The 14,597-nt window shown below is 36.6% G+C and overlaps 2 protein-coding genes across 2 annotated transcripts; one reads left to right on the top strand and one right to left on the bottom strand.

Moving 5' to 3' along the window:
• Positions 1-636: 636 nt before the first annotated feature.
• LOC140821905 (protein transport protein SEC13 homolog B-like) lies at positions 637-2,745 on the top strand. The gene is made up of 2 exons (XM_073182579.1): positions 637-852; positions 1,651-2,745. The coding sequence occupies exon 2, from the start codon at positions 1,707-1,709 to the stop codon at positions 2,613-2,615; it is 909 nt and encodes a 302-aa protein (XP_073038680.1). The 5' UTR covers positions 637-852; positions 1,651-1,706; the 3' UTR covers positions 2,616-2,745.
• Positions 2,746-3,399: 654 nt separating this feature from the next.
• On the bottom strand, positions 3,400-14,446 carry LOC140822103 (paired amphipathic helix protein Sin3-like 2). Its single transcript, XM_073182841.1, is given in 25 exon segments — positions 3,400-3,862; positions 3,935-4,112; positions 4,948-5,059; positions 5,832-5,995; positions 6,099-6,251; positions 6,338-6,476; positions 6,562-6,659; positions 6,822-7,451; positions 7,685-7,770; positions 7,927-8,484; positions 8,700-8,954; positions 9,078-9,205; positions 9,534-9,688; positions 10,007-10,200; positions 10,380-10,409; positions 10,490-10,565; positions 10,819-10,955; positions 11,649-11,865; positions 11,867-11,950; positions 12,044-12,214; positions 12,341-12,439; positions 12,522-12,705; positions 12,780-13,079; positions 13,932-14,012; positions 14,142-14,446. Coding segments are annotated over 23 exon segments (4,185 nt in total). The 5' UTR covers positions 14,009-14,012; positions 14,142-14,446; the 3' UTR covers positions 3,400-3,862; positions 3,935-3,974.
• Positions 14,447-14,597: the final 151 nt, after the last annotated feature.

Raw genomic sequence — 14,597 nt, 5'->3', positions numbered from 1 at the left:
TATAATTCTGCTCATCAAACTAAAAAACGAGCAGTACATAACCTCTCTTAACGGCAAGAAAAGTTGACACGAATTTTCCTCAGTTCCAAATCTATAGCTTTTATAAGAAGTGAACACTACAGAAACCATATCAGACTCAATCACAAAATACAATAATACTGGTTTATCACTTAAGACGAGCTGTTTTAACGCTAATTTATCTTTGAAAAAATTTACAAAGATTATCTTATTTGTCTACTTATTTCAAAACACTTCATTAATTAAAAAAATTTGTTGTCATCATATTATTTGAATCAAGTTTGGTAAATGGTAACAGATATTTAGGGCCTTCGGTATGAAACAGGGCTCTGATTTATCAAACAAAATTAGTATGGTTTTACTGAATAAGAAAATTGTTTTTTAATAAAAAAATTTGTTATCTTTGATTATCTATATAGTCAAATTTTAATTTTATCATTTTATGATTTTTATAAAATTTTAAATGTATTGATGCTACATTTATATGACTTTTATACGACGTTTTTAGTATAAAAAATAATAATTAAAATTATAAAAAACGAAATATATAGAAATGAAACTAATATAGAAAACCAAAATGGGAAAGAATTAAAACCAAAATTGGCGGTTTCCATAAATAAATTAATACAAATGCAATTGAAGACTGGTTTGGCGTACAAAATAGAAATGCAGCCAAACACGGCATTACTATGTAATCGTGGAGTATAAGCGCATCCCGCCACTGCGTCCAGCTTCGTGACGTTTCCTGTTGGATTTCCTCAGCTTGTCTCTTAGACCCGAAACGGCCCTCAGATCCGACCTATTTCGATTCGTGCAGCCCTCTCTTTGTCTCAGGTGATGAAACCCTTTTGCCATCCGCTGACCATGCCCTCTATTTTCCTTCGATTTTTATGCACAGGCGTGCTAGTCCTTTTCGTTCTTTTTCGATTTCGTATTTCTGGGATCAGGGAGAAAATATTAGATCTGCGTAGTTCATGATTAATCATCACTGCCCTTTTGCTTCCGTTTACATTTTTTATGGTTTGGAATTTTTTATGCCTTCTGACGAAAGTTTTAATTTTATAATTATCTAAAGAAGGGCTTGTGAGTGTGTGGTTAATTCTAACCATTAGATTAAAATAAATTATATTAATTCTTGCGAGAGAATTGAAGTTATCGTTGTGATGGTCTAAAACAGCGAAATCACGTGAATAGATTGCTGATTTAAGAACAAGGGGACCTAATTTAGCTGAATTGAGTTTGATGTATAGTGGAGAGCTCATTGGCTCAGTTTTTACCGATTGAAATTGTGTGCCTTCGGGTGGGTTGGACCACTGGAGCAAGTAGAGTCGACCTGAAATGAAAAGATATTCAAATTTAAATTTCTTATGTACAAGTTCGTTTTCCCTGAAAATTAATTAAGCAGATCCTTGACTTATAATTCAAGGTCTTGTCTTTCACATTTTCTTTGCTTGTTATTTCTCCATATGTTAGATTTCATTGTAAGATTTTAGTTCCTATCTTGTTTTGTGATGGTCGGGAGATGTGCTTAATGTTTACAAATAGCTTTGCTGGAAAAAGATATCATATGAATTCGAATGACAAGGAGTTTTTTTCCCTCTAATCAATGGCTTTTTAATATGAACATTACAGGAGTTGATTGCACAGTGAGCACAAATTCAAGAAACTGAGAATACGCTGTCAACAAAATGCCTGCACAGAAGATAGAAACAGGTCATAATGATGTTGTTCATGATGTTTCCATGGATTACTATGGGAAACGTGTGGCAACAGCATCATCTGATGCCACTATTAAGATAATTAATATCAGCAATAACTCGACATCTCAACATATGGCTACCTTGAGCGGGCATCAAGGGCCCGTCTGGCAGGTTTCTTGGGCACACCCCAAGTTTGGTTCGATTCTAGCTTCCTGTTCTTATGACGGTAAAATCATCATCTGGAAGGAAGGTAATCAGAATGATTGGTTTCAGTCTCATGTCTTCACGGACCACAAATCATCTGTCAATTCCATTGCTTGGGCGCCCCACGAGCTTGGACTCTGCTTGGCATGTGGTTCCTCCGATGGTAATATTTGTGTCTACACAGCTCAATCAGATGGTAGTTGGGAAACTACGAGAATAGAACAAGCCCACCCTGTGGGGGTGACTGCTGTTTGTTGGGCTCCTTCAATGGCCCCCGGTGCATTAATTGGATCTGGATTGCTGGATCCTGTTCAGAAGCTGGCTTCTGGTGGCTGTGATAATACTGTGAAAGTGTGGAAACTATACAGCGGTAACTGGAAAATGGACTGTTTCCCGGCTTTGCAAATGCATTCAGATTGGGTGAGAGATGTCGCATGGGCACCAAATTTGGGGCTTCCAAAGTCCACGATGGCAAGTGCTTCTCAGGACGGAAAGGTTGTTATTTGGACTGTGGCAAAAGAAGGTGATCAATGGGAGGGTAAAGTATTAAAAGACTTCAAGGCACCGGTTTGGAGGGTTTCGTGGTCTCTGACTGGGAACTTGTTGGCCGTGGCAGCTGGGGACAACAATGTTACACTATGGAAAGAAGCCGTTGATGGAGAGTGGCAAGAGGTCACCACAGTTGATCAATAGAATACAGGTTTTTTAAGTTGTTAAAAGGGAATCAGAGTGTCTCATTTGCTTGTCGATCTACGCTTCTGAATTTTGTCGACTGACCATTTTATTTTCCAAAGTTTTTAATATACCATAACTTCTTGTTCAAGCTTTTTGTCTGTATGCAATGAACATTTTTTTCTGATTTAATTTAGCGTTTTTCGAGAATATATTTCACAACGTGCACGAAGATAAATGGGAGAATACAACAAAAACACGTGCTTTTGTTTTATAAATAGAAAACATTTTCTATATAGATATGGTAAAAATATATCAAATATAATGTTAGAACGTGCTGAATCCCTTAATTTTTTTACTATTTTTTGTAACATATCAAATTTAAAAATATAATTTAATATATTAAAAACCATTATATAATAGTTTGTGAAATCAAAAGAAATTAGATTGAATATAATACTTGCAGCAGAGCGCGAACTGGGAAAATTATTAAAAAGGGCACAAAATAATTTGTTCAATTTTTCCCGACCGTTATCTACTTTAAATGCCATATCTTTTAAATAAACGAATAAAATGATATGCATCCTCATATGTTATGAATAAAAATATACTTAGATATATAATTTGAAACCTAGAATAGAGGTGTAGAAGCTAAAGGGGCAGAGCAGCCCCTCTGAAACAATGTTACATCCAAAAAAAGAAAACCTCATTTAGTTATATATAAAAAAAAAATATACCGTCCTTGCTAAGCTCACAACAAACAACTATAACATAGAACCGGTCAATTCAAAAAAAGAAGGGGAAAAAACATAGAAAGGGTAAATTTCTCTGAAACAAGAATATTTCAGACATAAGCAGGAATTGAACTGAGAAATCTACATACACATACATGATCAATAAAAAACATGTTATTAAAGATCTTAACATAAGAGATTCTGCTATACCATTTCACCTCACCCAATCGGTATTTGCAACATAATCTAGCAGAACATAGCTGCAAGAAAACTTCATTATCTAGACAGAACAACAAACATCTTTTGGCCCCGTTGAACCCCGGCAAAATAAAATAAAAACAGGACTCTAACTTAACAACGCTTGACATAATATATGTACAGAGATGGCGAATGTACCATTGACTTGCGCCTACAAGGTAACAGCATGATCCCGAGCAACTCGAAACTCTAAAGGTTATTTGATTCGTTGAGAAGTGAATGGATAAAAATGGCTGGATAAATGCCTTCCAAGGGCAGACCGCGCACTTAAGAACTCTACAAAAGAGAACGAGATATGATGTTATTTTAGCTTAGACTTGTAGTTTAAAAGGAAGGAAAACCGCTTACATGTTTGCATATAACGGCCTTGGAAAAAGGGCTAACAAATTCATATAGAGGCTGCCAGAAATTGGTGAAACCGTTGCACCCGTTGCTGGTTCTTCAGGGAATATGTTCCTGCCGGTGTGTTTTTCCTTCTGCGTCCCAAACGAATAAAGAAGTCCTCGGTGTCAAGGACGTAAAAAATCTGAAATCGTGATATGTGGTTAGATGTAGAAGAATTACCCACAAATAAATGGACCATCAGATATTAAACAAGATTTAGTGAACCACATTTAATCTAAGAATTGATTACTTTGCTCGAAAATAATCTGAAGTTACGAAGTCCAAGACCCAGACGGGTACTGATATTTGAGTAAAGAATTTTTTGTAACAGCATATTGTTGAAACGGGTGAAATTCGAATGGAAGAAAGATTTTGAACAAAGTAACACAATTCAATTTATACTTACTTCAAAAATGAAAGTCTACACACAAGTGATAAATGCCCCAGAGATAATAAATTTCTCGTCAATCTCTTAGTTTAGATTATGATCATCATATTTTTTAGTGTGCTAGAAAATATCTTGGATATAATTCCTAGTAAGAAATAAACATGCTTTCAATGATTATCAAAATCTGAATTCAAATCCTACATATCGTTTTCCATCATGGAAAAATAAAAGTTTACCGCAGAACAAAAAACATCATGGAGCAACCAGTTTAAAGCTAAACGAGCATCCGTGTACTCAACCAAAAGTTGAGAAAAGAGAGTGTTTATCCTCCACGAAACTAATATATTGAAAATTCCACATCCGAAAAGGAATTCGATTTTACCTTAAATAAATATAACTATGTCGGTTCTAGACAGAGTGAAACAACATAACTAACAAGGTAAAAAGCATCACGGAATATACTGAACTGGAAAAGATTCCTAAATTACATTAAAATAAATAGGAAGGACTTGTGAAAAGGCAGGAGGGGGTGGCCGTGCACATGTGATACATTGAATCTGTGCCTAAACTAGATTGATGAGAAACAGACCTTCGACGAGGCCGCTGACATCTTACATTCCAACCCATTCATGATCAAAACTTTTTCTGTGGCCATAAATAGAGCGGTAGATTCTTCAAGATTGGCATACTTGCGCATATTCCTGCACACCAAACAAGCAGGTCTTGCATTAAATTACATAATTCCCAATAGTTCCAAACTTGATCTCTGTATATATTTTGTAATTTCTCCTCTAATTGATCAGACTAAAGGTAATAACCATATTAATAGTAGAAAAATCGACGCGTAGCATCCCTTCCTTTTTTACCCACATTAATTAAGCCCCATCATAAACTAAATCCAGGGATTGGCAATAGCATCAGGATGCCGTTTAACTAGTCAAGTTTCCTAGTACGACACCCAAAATTTGCTCCAAATGTCAGTAGAGAGAAATTATTACCAAACTACTCCTTCTGAGGTAAAAAATCCTTCCAAATTTAAAACTACTCTTTATGGTCATAAGTGCCATTTAAACTTCCATGAAGAAATGCATTAAATCTGTTAAGTGACGGACTAATTCAAATGTGACGTTGGTGACAAGTTTATTTTCGTCTAACGTACATACGTCTTCCAAACTGAGAAAATAGACCCCAAAACTTGTTACGTTACAGGTGATGTCTTCTGATCGAGTTTACGCTGACAATGCTGTTATTTCATGTCATAAAGTTTTAGGAAACAAAATATCAAAAGATAAGTGATTAACATAGGTCCACATTACAGCAGACGTGTCCCATGACCCTCTTCCTGAATGTATTTTCTCTCCAGTTTAGTAAAATAATATCAGTGTCAACATACAAATTCTTATTGATTTCTATAAAAAGAAGCACCACTATCGTTCAAGTCGCGTGACTTGGAATTGGAACTCGTATCAATACCTCTTCAGCATAATCGCAGATGATTCCTTTTTTCCTCGATCAACAGAAAGATAATCATTACGGAGATAAGTTGAAAAACTAGGATCCACTGAGACTGCGACGACTTCAGACTTCTCACTTCCATCATCCATCAGTTGTATAGATAAATGGGTAGGATTTGATGACTACAACAAGAAAGATAACAGCTAAGCATCCAAGCAAAATTTTCGGAAACCTCGAAACCATATGAATAAAAGTAACTTGATTACAAAGTGCGAGGAAACATACACATTCAAGCCTGTATACATTCTCATCGTGCAAAAAAATTCGGACATTTTCGTAATAAACTGAATCGACGTACTTCTCTGGCTTCCTAGATTTCTCATATTCATATAATTGAAGCAGCTTGATATCCACTTCATCACTCGAAACAGTTTGGAGCTGCAGAAGGAACGCAGTATCCAAAAGCAAACTGTGAATTTCGAACTCAATTGCAAAGAAGGTAAACCAAAATTTAATGAGAATACCTGTTTGACCAACTTATATATCAACTTATCCAAGGTAAAGAGCACATATGACTGGTTTCCAATCAGTGATCGACAGTCATCTTCAAATTTAGTATTATCAGACGACCCATCAAGTAACCTAAACAACGCACTCATGAACCTGAATTTGAATTTAAGAGGTATCAATACAAAGCAACATAGCTTCCAAGTCTTTCAAAAACTAAAATACACTGCTACTAAACAACCTCGAGTAGGGATCAATACTTGCATCCTTCGTGTTTCTCCATTTGGATTCGCCAGATAGTGAATTCACCTTAGCTGATAATATTCTTTCATACAATGTCTGGAAGCAAAGAATAGAAAAGTTAAATAATCAAAACGTGACCCATTAATCAACATATATGTTACATTGGTTAAATAGATATAACATATAAGGGGAGACGAGATTTCCGAGAGAATTTCCAATGTAACAAGATAAACCAAACAGAAAAGGCTTTAACCGTACCTCATGCAGCCTGAAAAGTACATAAAAGGTGTCATTTCCATAAAAGATCCGTCGATCCTTTTTCTCCTCACCCACCGATGGACAAGCAACACGCTTTGACAAAGGCTTACAACTCCGCAAGAAATGTTCAGACTGTGACACAGATGCACCATCACCTCCAATATAGTGAGCTTCGCTAGTATTCTCCGCCTCACCTTCACTCTCCACTTTGCCATCAATGTCATCAGGTTCTCCATCATCCTCTTCCTCGTGCTCTTCTCGCGAACACTCATCGGCAGCGGACTCACTACCTGAAACATCTTCTCCTGTCTCAGAAACATTCTCACTGTCCTCGTCATCAGCGTCAGCATCATTTTCACCGGCAGCATCTGGGCAAATTTCTTCATGATGGCCTGTCTGACCTTGAGTCCTGTCATTGCCATGATTTTTATCAGGCAAGGCTTGTGAGCTACCATCCTGATAGGCATCAAAATTGTCTTCAAAATCGCCATTTGGAGACAGCTCGCCCTCTTCTTTCTCATTTTTACCAGGGTCAACAGAATCCTCATTATAACTAACAAGTCTGGTGCCCTTTGTGGACACCCCTTTTGTCGGTTGATTCAATCTTGATGTCTCCCCGCCCTGTTGTACCTATGGAGGCATGAACATGTCCAGTCAAAACAGAAAAGACAAGCCAAGATGAACTACTAGACACATCCTTCTCCGAAATTTAGACACAAAAATCGTGGTGCCTTAAAATTTGGAAAAAAAAACGAAGAAAGAACAAGAACATGGAGTAACAAAGAAAATAAAAAAAATACAGAGTAAAATAAATGAACTATTCTTGTTCCAATTAAAGAGTTTTGACATGTCAAGAAACTCACATATGGTATATCTTCTGCATTAGGCTTGGGGGCATTGCCTTCCTCAATTGGATCATTATGTGTTTGCAAAGAATTTGCAGAGCGACCTTGTATTTCAAAATAAATCTTAATTAATAACAGTAATAACGCAAAAAGGTATACAGTGTAATTACAAAAGAATCATCAACAATTAGCGACAAGAAAAATAATACAGACACCAAATTATTAGTAAAAACAGAAGCTTTATCATTTAAGCACAATACCATGATTAGCATCTGATCCAAATGTGACAGCTACATCAGGATTTGTCAGTCTTTCACCAGAAACCACGGGTAGTCCCTCTTTAGCAAGGGAATCGACATTTGAGACACCAGTCCTGCTGAAATTCACTCTCTGTGTTGAAGTAGAAGGACTACCATTGCAGATAGGCTTTGGTTGCTTCAAGGTTGTGGCAGTACCATCGGCATTTGGACTTCCTTCACTTTCTACAATGTTTGTCCAGGTATTTTTCATGGTTCGACGCTTAGAGACACCATCGTCTTCAGTAACATCAGAACCAAGAGGGCGGGAGTGAATACCTAGCATCGGCTCAAGAAAAGTGGTCCAGAATCTCAAAACTTTATTGAATTGCTCTTTTGTGGAGCAGATCTCTTCGCACGAGTACTTAATAATTTTATAGACATCTTCATGAATTTCAGAATCAGCATAATCGAATTCAAGGTCTGGAATGATAGAGTGCCTATTTCCAGCGGCAACACTAAGTAGCACATCATCTTCTTTCTGTCTCTTCTCCTTGATTTCTTTGATTTCAGCCACTAATGCTGTCAGTTAAAAGCATAAAAGGAAAAATGAGGATCGGATCACAAATTGAAAGTGACACCAGGTTAACCATATTAATTTTCCATGATATCTGATGTGTATTTTGTGCAGAAGACAGGATCAGAATACCAAGAGGATATCAAAAAATATTCTAAAATATGCGGCACGTGCAAGATTCAGAGACAGCTACAACAGATCGTAAACCCCGTTCGCTTACATTTTGTGCCCAAGTTCTTTGAATCTTGTTGCTTGAAATAGAAACTGCGGTGATCAAGAGATTTGTAATGGTTTTTAGAATATATCTCAGCCCAAACTTTATTAAAATCTGAACGGCACTTCGTCCACTCCTCCAGCTTCTGCTTGAGGCGGGTCAGGATTACCGACAACGAAAGAGATGGATTTCTACGCAAAATATCCATCACATCAAGACCATGGTCACCATATAGACGTTCAATACATCTTAAATTCAGTGCTGCGCCAAAAAAGCAATAGAACCCAACTCAGAAGCAATATTCATATCCATTTTCAGGTAAACAAGAGAATGCGTGGACAATTTTTCAATATAATGTCAAATCCGAGAGTCTACAATGCAAACCTGTGAAATGGTCCTCAACACGTATGGGACCATCTGAACCAATCGAATTATTATTAATGCCATTCAAAAGTTCCTCTGCACGCTTGGCAGTTGAACTGACCGACTCCAACAACATGTCAAGCTCAAATCTGAAACATCAAGAAACAAACCCCAAATGTCAAATCTGATATCAGCAAAATTCTTAGACATATTCAGAGGAAAACTCTAAGAAATAGGTAAATGGAGAAGACCACAAAATCAAAATTTACGATTCATTTTATAAAATGTAAACATGGGACAATAATGAAAAAGTTCGTTCCTTTCATGAACAAACAAGATATCCATCAGCATAAGAGACCAATAAAGAAATAGTTTCACAAAGGAATCAAAGTTTAACGATAAACAGAGAGATTTTCCGTTGACAATAGGATTACTGTCCAATAAGAGAGAAATCAAGATATTGAGAATGTATATTACCTATCATCTTCGCACCTAAACAGGCTTTCTTCATACTGGTTTCTGCGCATGTGTTTAAAGGAGTAATCCTCGCTACCGGAGGTCACTGACACCCAATGATCGTTTAAAACTAGTGCACCAAGCTCTGACCTTTGACTAGCTAAAGCTATCGGATACTGCAAAGAAATTTTTTTTGACAAAAATAGTTTCATGAACATAGTTCTAATTATATATATATACATAGTTTCGCTATACTGTCCATCTATGTGCCCACACTGAACACTGAGGTGGCTCTCACCTATTGGATATATAACTTTAATATGTTTCATCACATGAACAGGTGAGTGTCGCACTGATAGACACAAAGATAGGTACGATTGGTGGACAACATAGCAAAACTATATATATATATATATATATATATATATATATATATATATATATATATATAAAATAACCAGAAGATAAGATTATAAGTAAATCAATATTCTTACATCGTCGGGAAGAAGCCTATAACTGGGAGAACAACTTCGACAATCAGAAAGGTCAAGTTCTTGAATGGACTTTCCCCAGTATTTTAGATTGTATCTTTCCTTCTCTTTCCCGCTTTCCACTTCACGCCTTTGTTCTTTCTCTTTGTCCTCTACTTTCAAGGCTTTTGAGGAATTTCCTTCGGTCCATAATGTTTCTGCAACAAATGAAGCTCCATTGCTAAACTATACAACCATAAACTGAATGGCTGCTTATGGTCCAGAGACTTTTTGTCATGCAAGTCAGGAAGCGAGGTCGTATATTCCACTTAAGCAGAAGCACAGATAGATATATAAATGCTCTAAACAATAATATATGGTGGAAGGAAATACATACTTTTGCTCATAACACCAGCAAGAAATCCATCTGCAAAACACACTACCAATAAGAACATACAATTATTCAATAAATAAAACAAATCCACCCAAGTGAAGATCGACAATTACCAATTCTCTCGCACTGTTCGAAAAATTCATTAAATCCCTCCATAAGGTCGGGAAATTTTCCAAGTAAATCAGCAACCTGAAAGCACATATGTAAGAGCCGGGCAGAGTAATATATTCACACATTCCAAACAAATTTAAGGGGCGGAGAGGACATCGGAAGTGTTAAGAACTTTTATAAAGCACTTGTGAAAGTAGGATATAGAGAAAATTAGGGGAGTAGTTAAGAGAACCTCTGAAAAAAAAACAACTAAATTAAGCAAGTGATGCCATCTCTAAACTCTGATTTCCAAAATCTGCGTAATTGTGAAATGTGGTCATAGATTGCATACCAAACCCTGCAACTCCTTCCTTGTAATGATTTCTGTGCTGTAAATGTGAAGACATTTCAGGAATGCCTGGTAATCATCTTCGCTGCCAAGCCTCTCTTTAACTTTTTCACAGAAAGTGAACTCTTGACTGTACATACCTGGAAAAATCAAAAAAAGTTATGCCAAGTTAGATTCATGTTTCATTTCCCAAAACAAAAACATAAGTCATCACCTTTTAAATCTTTGCACCAAAAATATATAAATAGTTTCTATACTTTCCAACATAACCCTTACACCTAGTTTATCTCTCCACCACTCACCAAAAGTTCTCTATTCTTATATTATTATTTTTTAAATAATATAGTTTAAAATTTTAAAATATCTACTCCTTTACACAAATATCAACTCAAACATAACACTAACGTTTACCAAACAAAATATTACATGATCTGATATGCACAATAAAAACTGTTTCCTAAGAAAATAATACGAAACAATCTTTTTATCGCCTAAAACTATTTCCTAAAATATTACAGAAAACAAAATGCGTGTTAAATGTTGAAAAGTTTGTTTCTTGTTATGTTGAAAATCCTAAGATGTATTGTTAACAGAAATACAGTGCAAAAAGACAAATCATAGAGGAAGATTTATTCGATTTCTTTAACTAGTTCCCTCTTTAACTTGTCCCTTTTATTCTTGATTCTTGAAAAAATTTACTACTAAGCATGTCGTACATCACACTCAATTATCACTTAATGTACTAATATTCAATGATGACCATTGTTCATATGAAATCAAACAAAAACAAACTTTCAATAAATAAAATAACAACAGGGGATTTGATAACTCACTTTTCAATGCATCTTTGTCATCATAGGATGCGAGATTTGAGTTTCCTCCGAAATCTCCAACTTTCTTAGCAGATTTCCTTTTGTCAGAGAGCCGCTGCATGCTGATGTCTCCATTGTTTTCATTTTCAGGGTCTCTGTCTTCTTGATCACGATTTCTTTTATCCCTGTTCTCCTTGTCTACGTGCTTCTTCTGATCCTTATGCAACTTCACAACTGTACTTTTCATCACCCATATCTGGACGCTCAACACTAAGATCTCGTTCTCCATGGGGGCTAATGATCCGATCCCGTTGTGGTCGTTGCTGGAAGTTTGTGGGGCATAATTTTCAGTTGGCACCGAGTGAAAAAGAAGACTGGCAGGCAGTATGGTAAAAATACATGTCAAAAAATGAGACCTTATCCATGAGAGAATGTCTCATTGCGGGCATGGCAGAGCTCCTCTCGTCATACCGGTGAAAGGGACGGCCAAAAGATGCATGTGGAGCAGATGCAGTAGCAGAAGAATCTGGAAGAAATCTAGTGAACTCGTCAAGGAGATCTGGCTGGTCATTAAAAAGAGCTGCAACCTGCAAGGGCATTTATTACACCTTAATTGTCATGAACACCTGAACGATAAAAGTTGTCGCACAAATGAACATAAACTTATCAGTTTATATCATTTCAACCAACTCTGTCACAATTAAAACATATACCTCTTGGTAGACCTCAGTGATACCCTTGTGTTCTTTTCGGTACATATTCAAAATGTCTAGGAAAGACTTATAAACATGGTCATCATTTTGAAAACGTTTCTGCAGAAAAAAATGCAAAAAAATAATAATTAGAAACAAAATCCAGAACAGTAATCATCACAAGAGTAAGTAGAAATTTAACCTTGATCTTATTAACAAAACTGATGGCCTCTTCAAATTCAACTGTCCTTTTTGGTGGAGCCTCTTCCTCATCGGTGAGTGTAATTTCGTAACCCTTAGGCAAGAAGGTGTTAAACCCAAGAATCAGATTTGGATGCCCATTGAACAATTCCTTCACCCGAGCTATAACACCAGCAGTATCAATTCTGCATAACAATGAGCTCAATATCATTAGGATTCTAAACTACATAATCGAGCAGATTTAAGGAAGATCCACTACCTTTGAGCCTTGAAATCCTTCATAACATCAAGGAACCTATCATATTTTTCCCTCTGATCTTGGAACATATCCTTAACTTCCTTCAAATATGTTAATGCATCGTTGGTGGTAAGTTTTTGTGTGCTACCAGAAGCAACTCCCATAGTACTACCATCACCTACAGTAACGGCACCACCACCACCAATTCCGCCTCCTCCTCCTCCTCCGCCGCCGCCGCCTCCTCCTCCACCTCCGCCGCCGCCTCCTCCTCCCCCTCCGCTTCCACCTACTACGCCAATAGAAGCATGTGGAGGCCCAAACCTATATAACACAGAGGAAAAGTAAAACTTCAAGTTAAGATCATCCACAATGAGGGAAACAATTTATGGCAAAATTAAGAAAACAATAAAGCATATTGGATTTCTCCGTTGTGTTCATTATAAATATCTTATCATTTCACAATTTTAACACTGCCGACATTTTCCTGCTGTTCTACTTTCATTCGGGTAACATTGTAGGAATGCAGCCAAAACACAATTAACAATTATGAATCCTGGTTCTCTCTGTTCTGTCCCATAAAAACATAATATCCGTTCACAGTTATAACACTATCAACATTTAAAACCTAGGATTTGTCGGCATTTGTAACGAATCCCCATCCATAGAATCTTTGAATGCCACCAAAAACACAATTAATAGACCTAAGCCGCTACGCAAAACAAACAAATCAATAACGGCCAGAGACTCGAAAAGGGAAACAAAATATCAACCCATGCAAAATAAGACTTACCAATAATGGTATTCACAAAGATTCAATTTTTATCCCTATTACAGCCTACCTGCCCTCAACATCTAAGCAACCCTTGACAAAAAAAAATCTTAACCTAATCCTTCTTTCTTTCATGTTTCTTTTTACTACTGCTACCAAGAATGCGACCAGATCAAAATCCTGAAACCTAATAACTCCGACCAATTTTTTCAAAACCAAATTCACTTCAAAACTCAGTCATGACACAAATCTGACAGTCTTCCCACACGTAAGAACTTGAGCAAAACCTCAGAGCGAAGAATCCCACATAATAAAGACAAGAATTAGACGTAATTCACAAAAAGCAACGAAAAAAAACGAGCAATTCAAAATATTTACGAACCGATGAAAAAGAAAAAACTTACGATTCTGCCCGAGAAGACGGGCCAAATGGGCGCTTAAATTGAGGGTTCACATACACCTCATCTCTCAATCGCTTCATCTGTCTGCAAAAAAACACAGAAAAAACAAGGTATAAAGGAAATTTCAACTCCACGTCAGGAATAACTGAGGCGGAAAATGGAAACCAGGATCAAAGAGTGCAAATAAACATATCTCTCCAAAAAAACACTGACCTGAGACTCCCTTCCCTTCGATGAGAGGAAAAAGATGACAACAGCGCACAGATCTAATCTAACAAACCAAAAAATTAAAGAAACCAGTTAAATTGTCCGGATCAAATAACAGTTCAAATCAAGAAACCGCTTCTTGATTATTCCTCCTCCTCTCTTTCCCGTTATCTTCGAGTTCTCTCTCCCTTTAACGTAGGAGGAACAACACAAACTGGAGCACGAGAAGAAACCATACGAAAAGGTTAATGAAAAGGAAGCGACGTGAAAATATTTTTGCTCAGTTTTATACGAACTGTGTTTTAATATCAAGAAACCAAATGTTTTATATTTTAAGAGTGGAGGAACTGAGGTTTCTACTGGGCTTTGTGGATTTTCCAATGTTTGGGCTAATTTCTTATTTAAGGGCCCAAGTTTATTTAATTAGGGTTTATTAATTTATCAAATCTTTTCACACCTTCC

This window comes from Primulina eburnea, unplaced genomic scaffold (assembly GCF_022965805.1).
Source record: "Primulina eburnea isolate SZY01 unplaced genomic scaffold, ASM2296580v1 ctg739_ERROPOS11973397, whole genome shotgun sequence".
NCBI classification, from domain to species: Eukaryota; Viridiplantae; Streptophyta; class Magnoliopsida; order Lamiales; family Gesneriaceae; genus Primulina; species Primulina eburnea.
The sequence above is the reverse complement of the archived record's forward strand: the minus strand, read 5'-3'. Positions and strand labels throughout refer to the sequence as shown.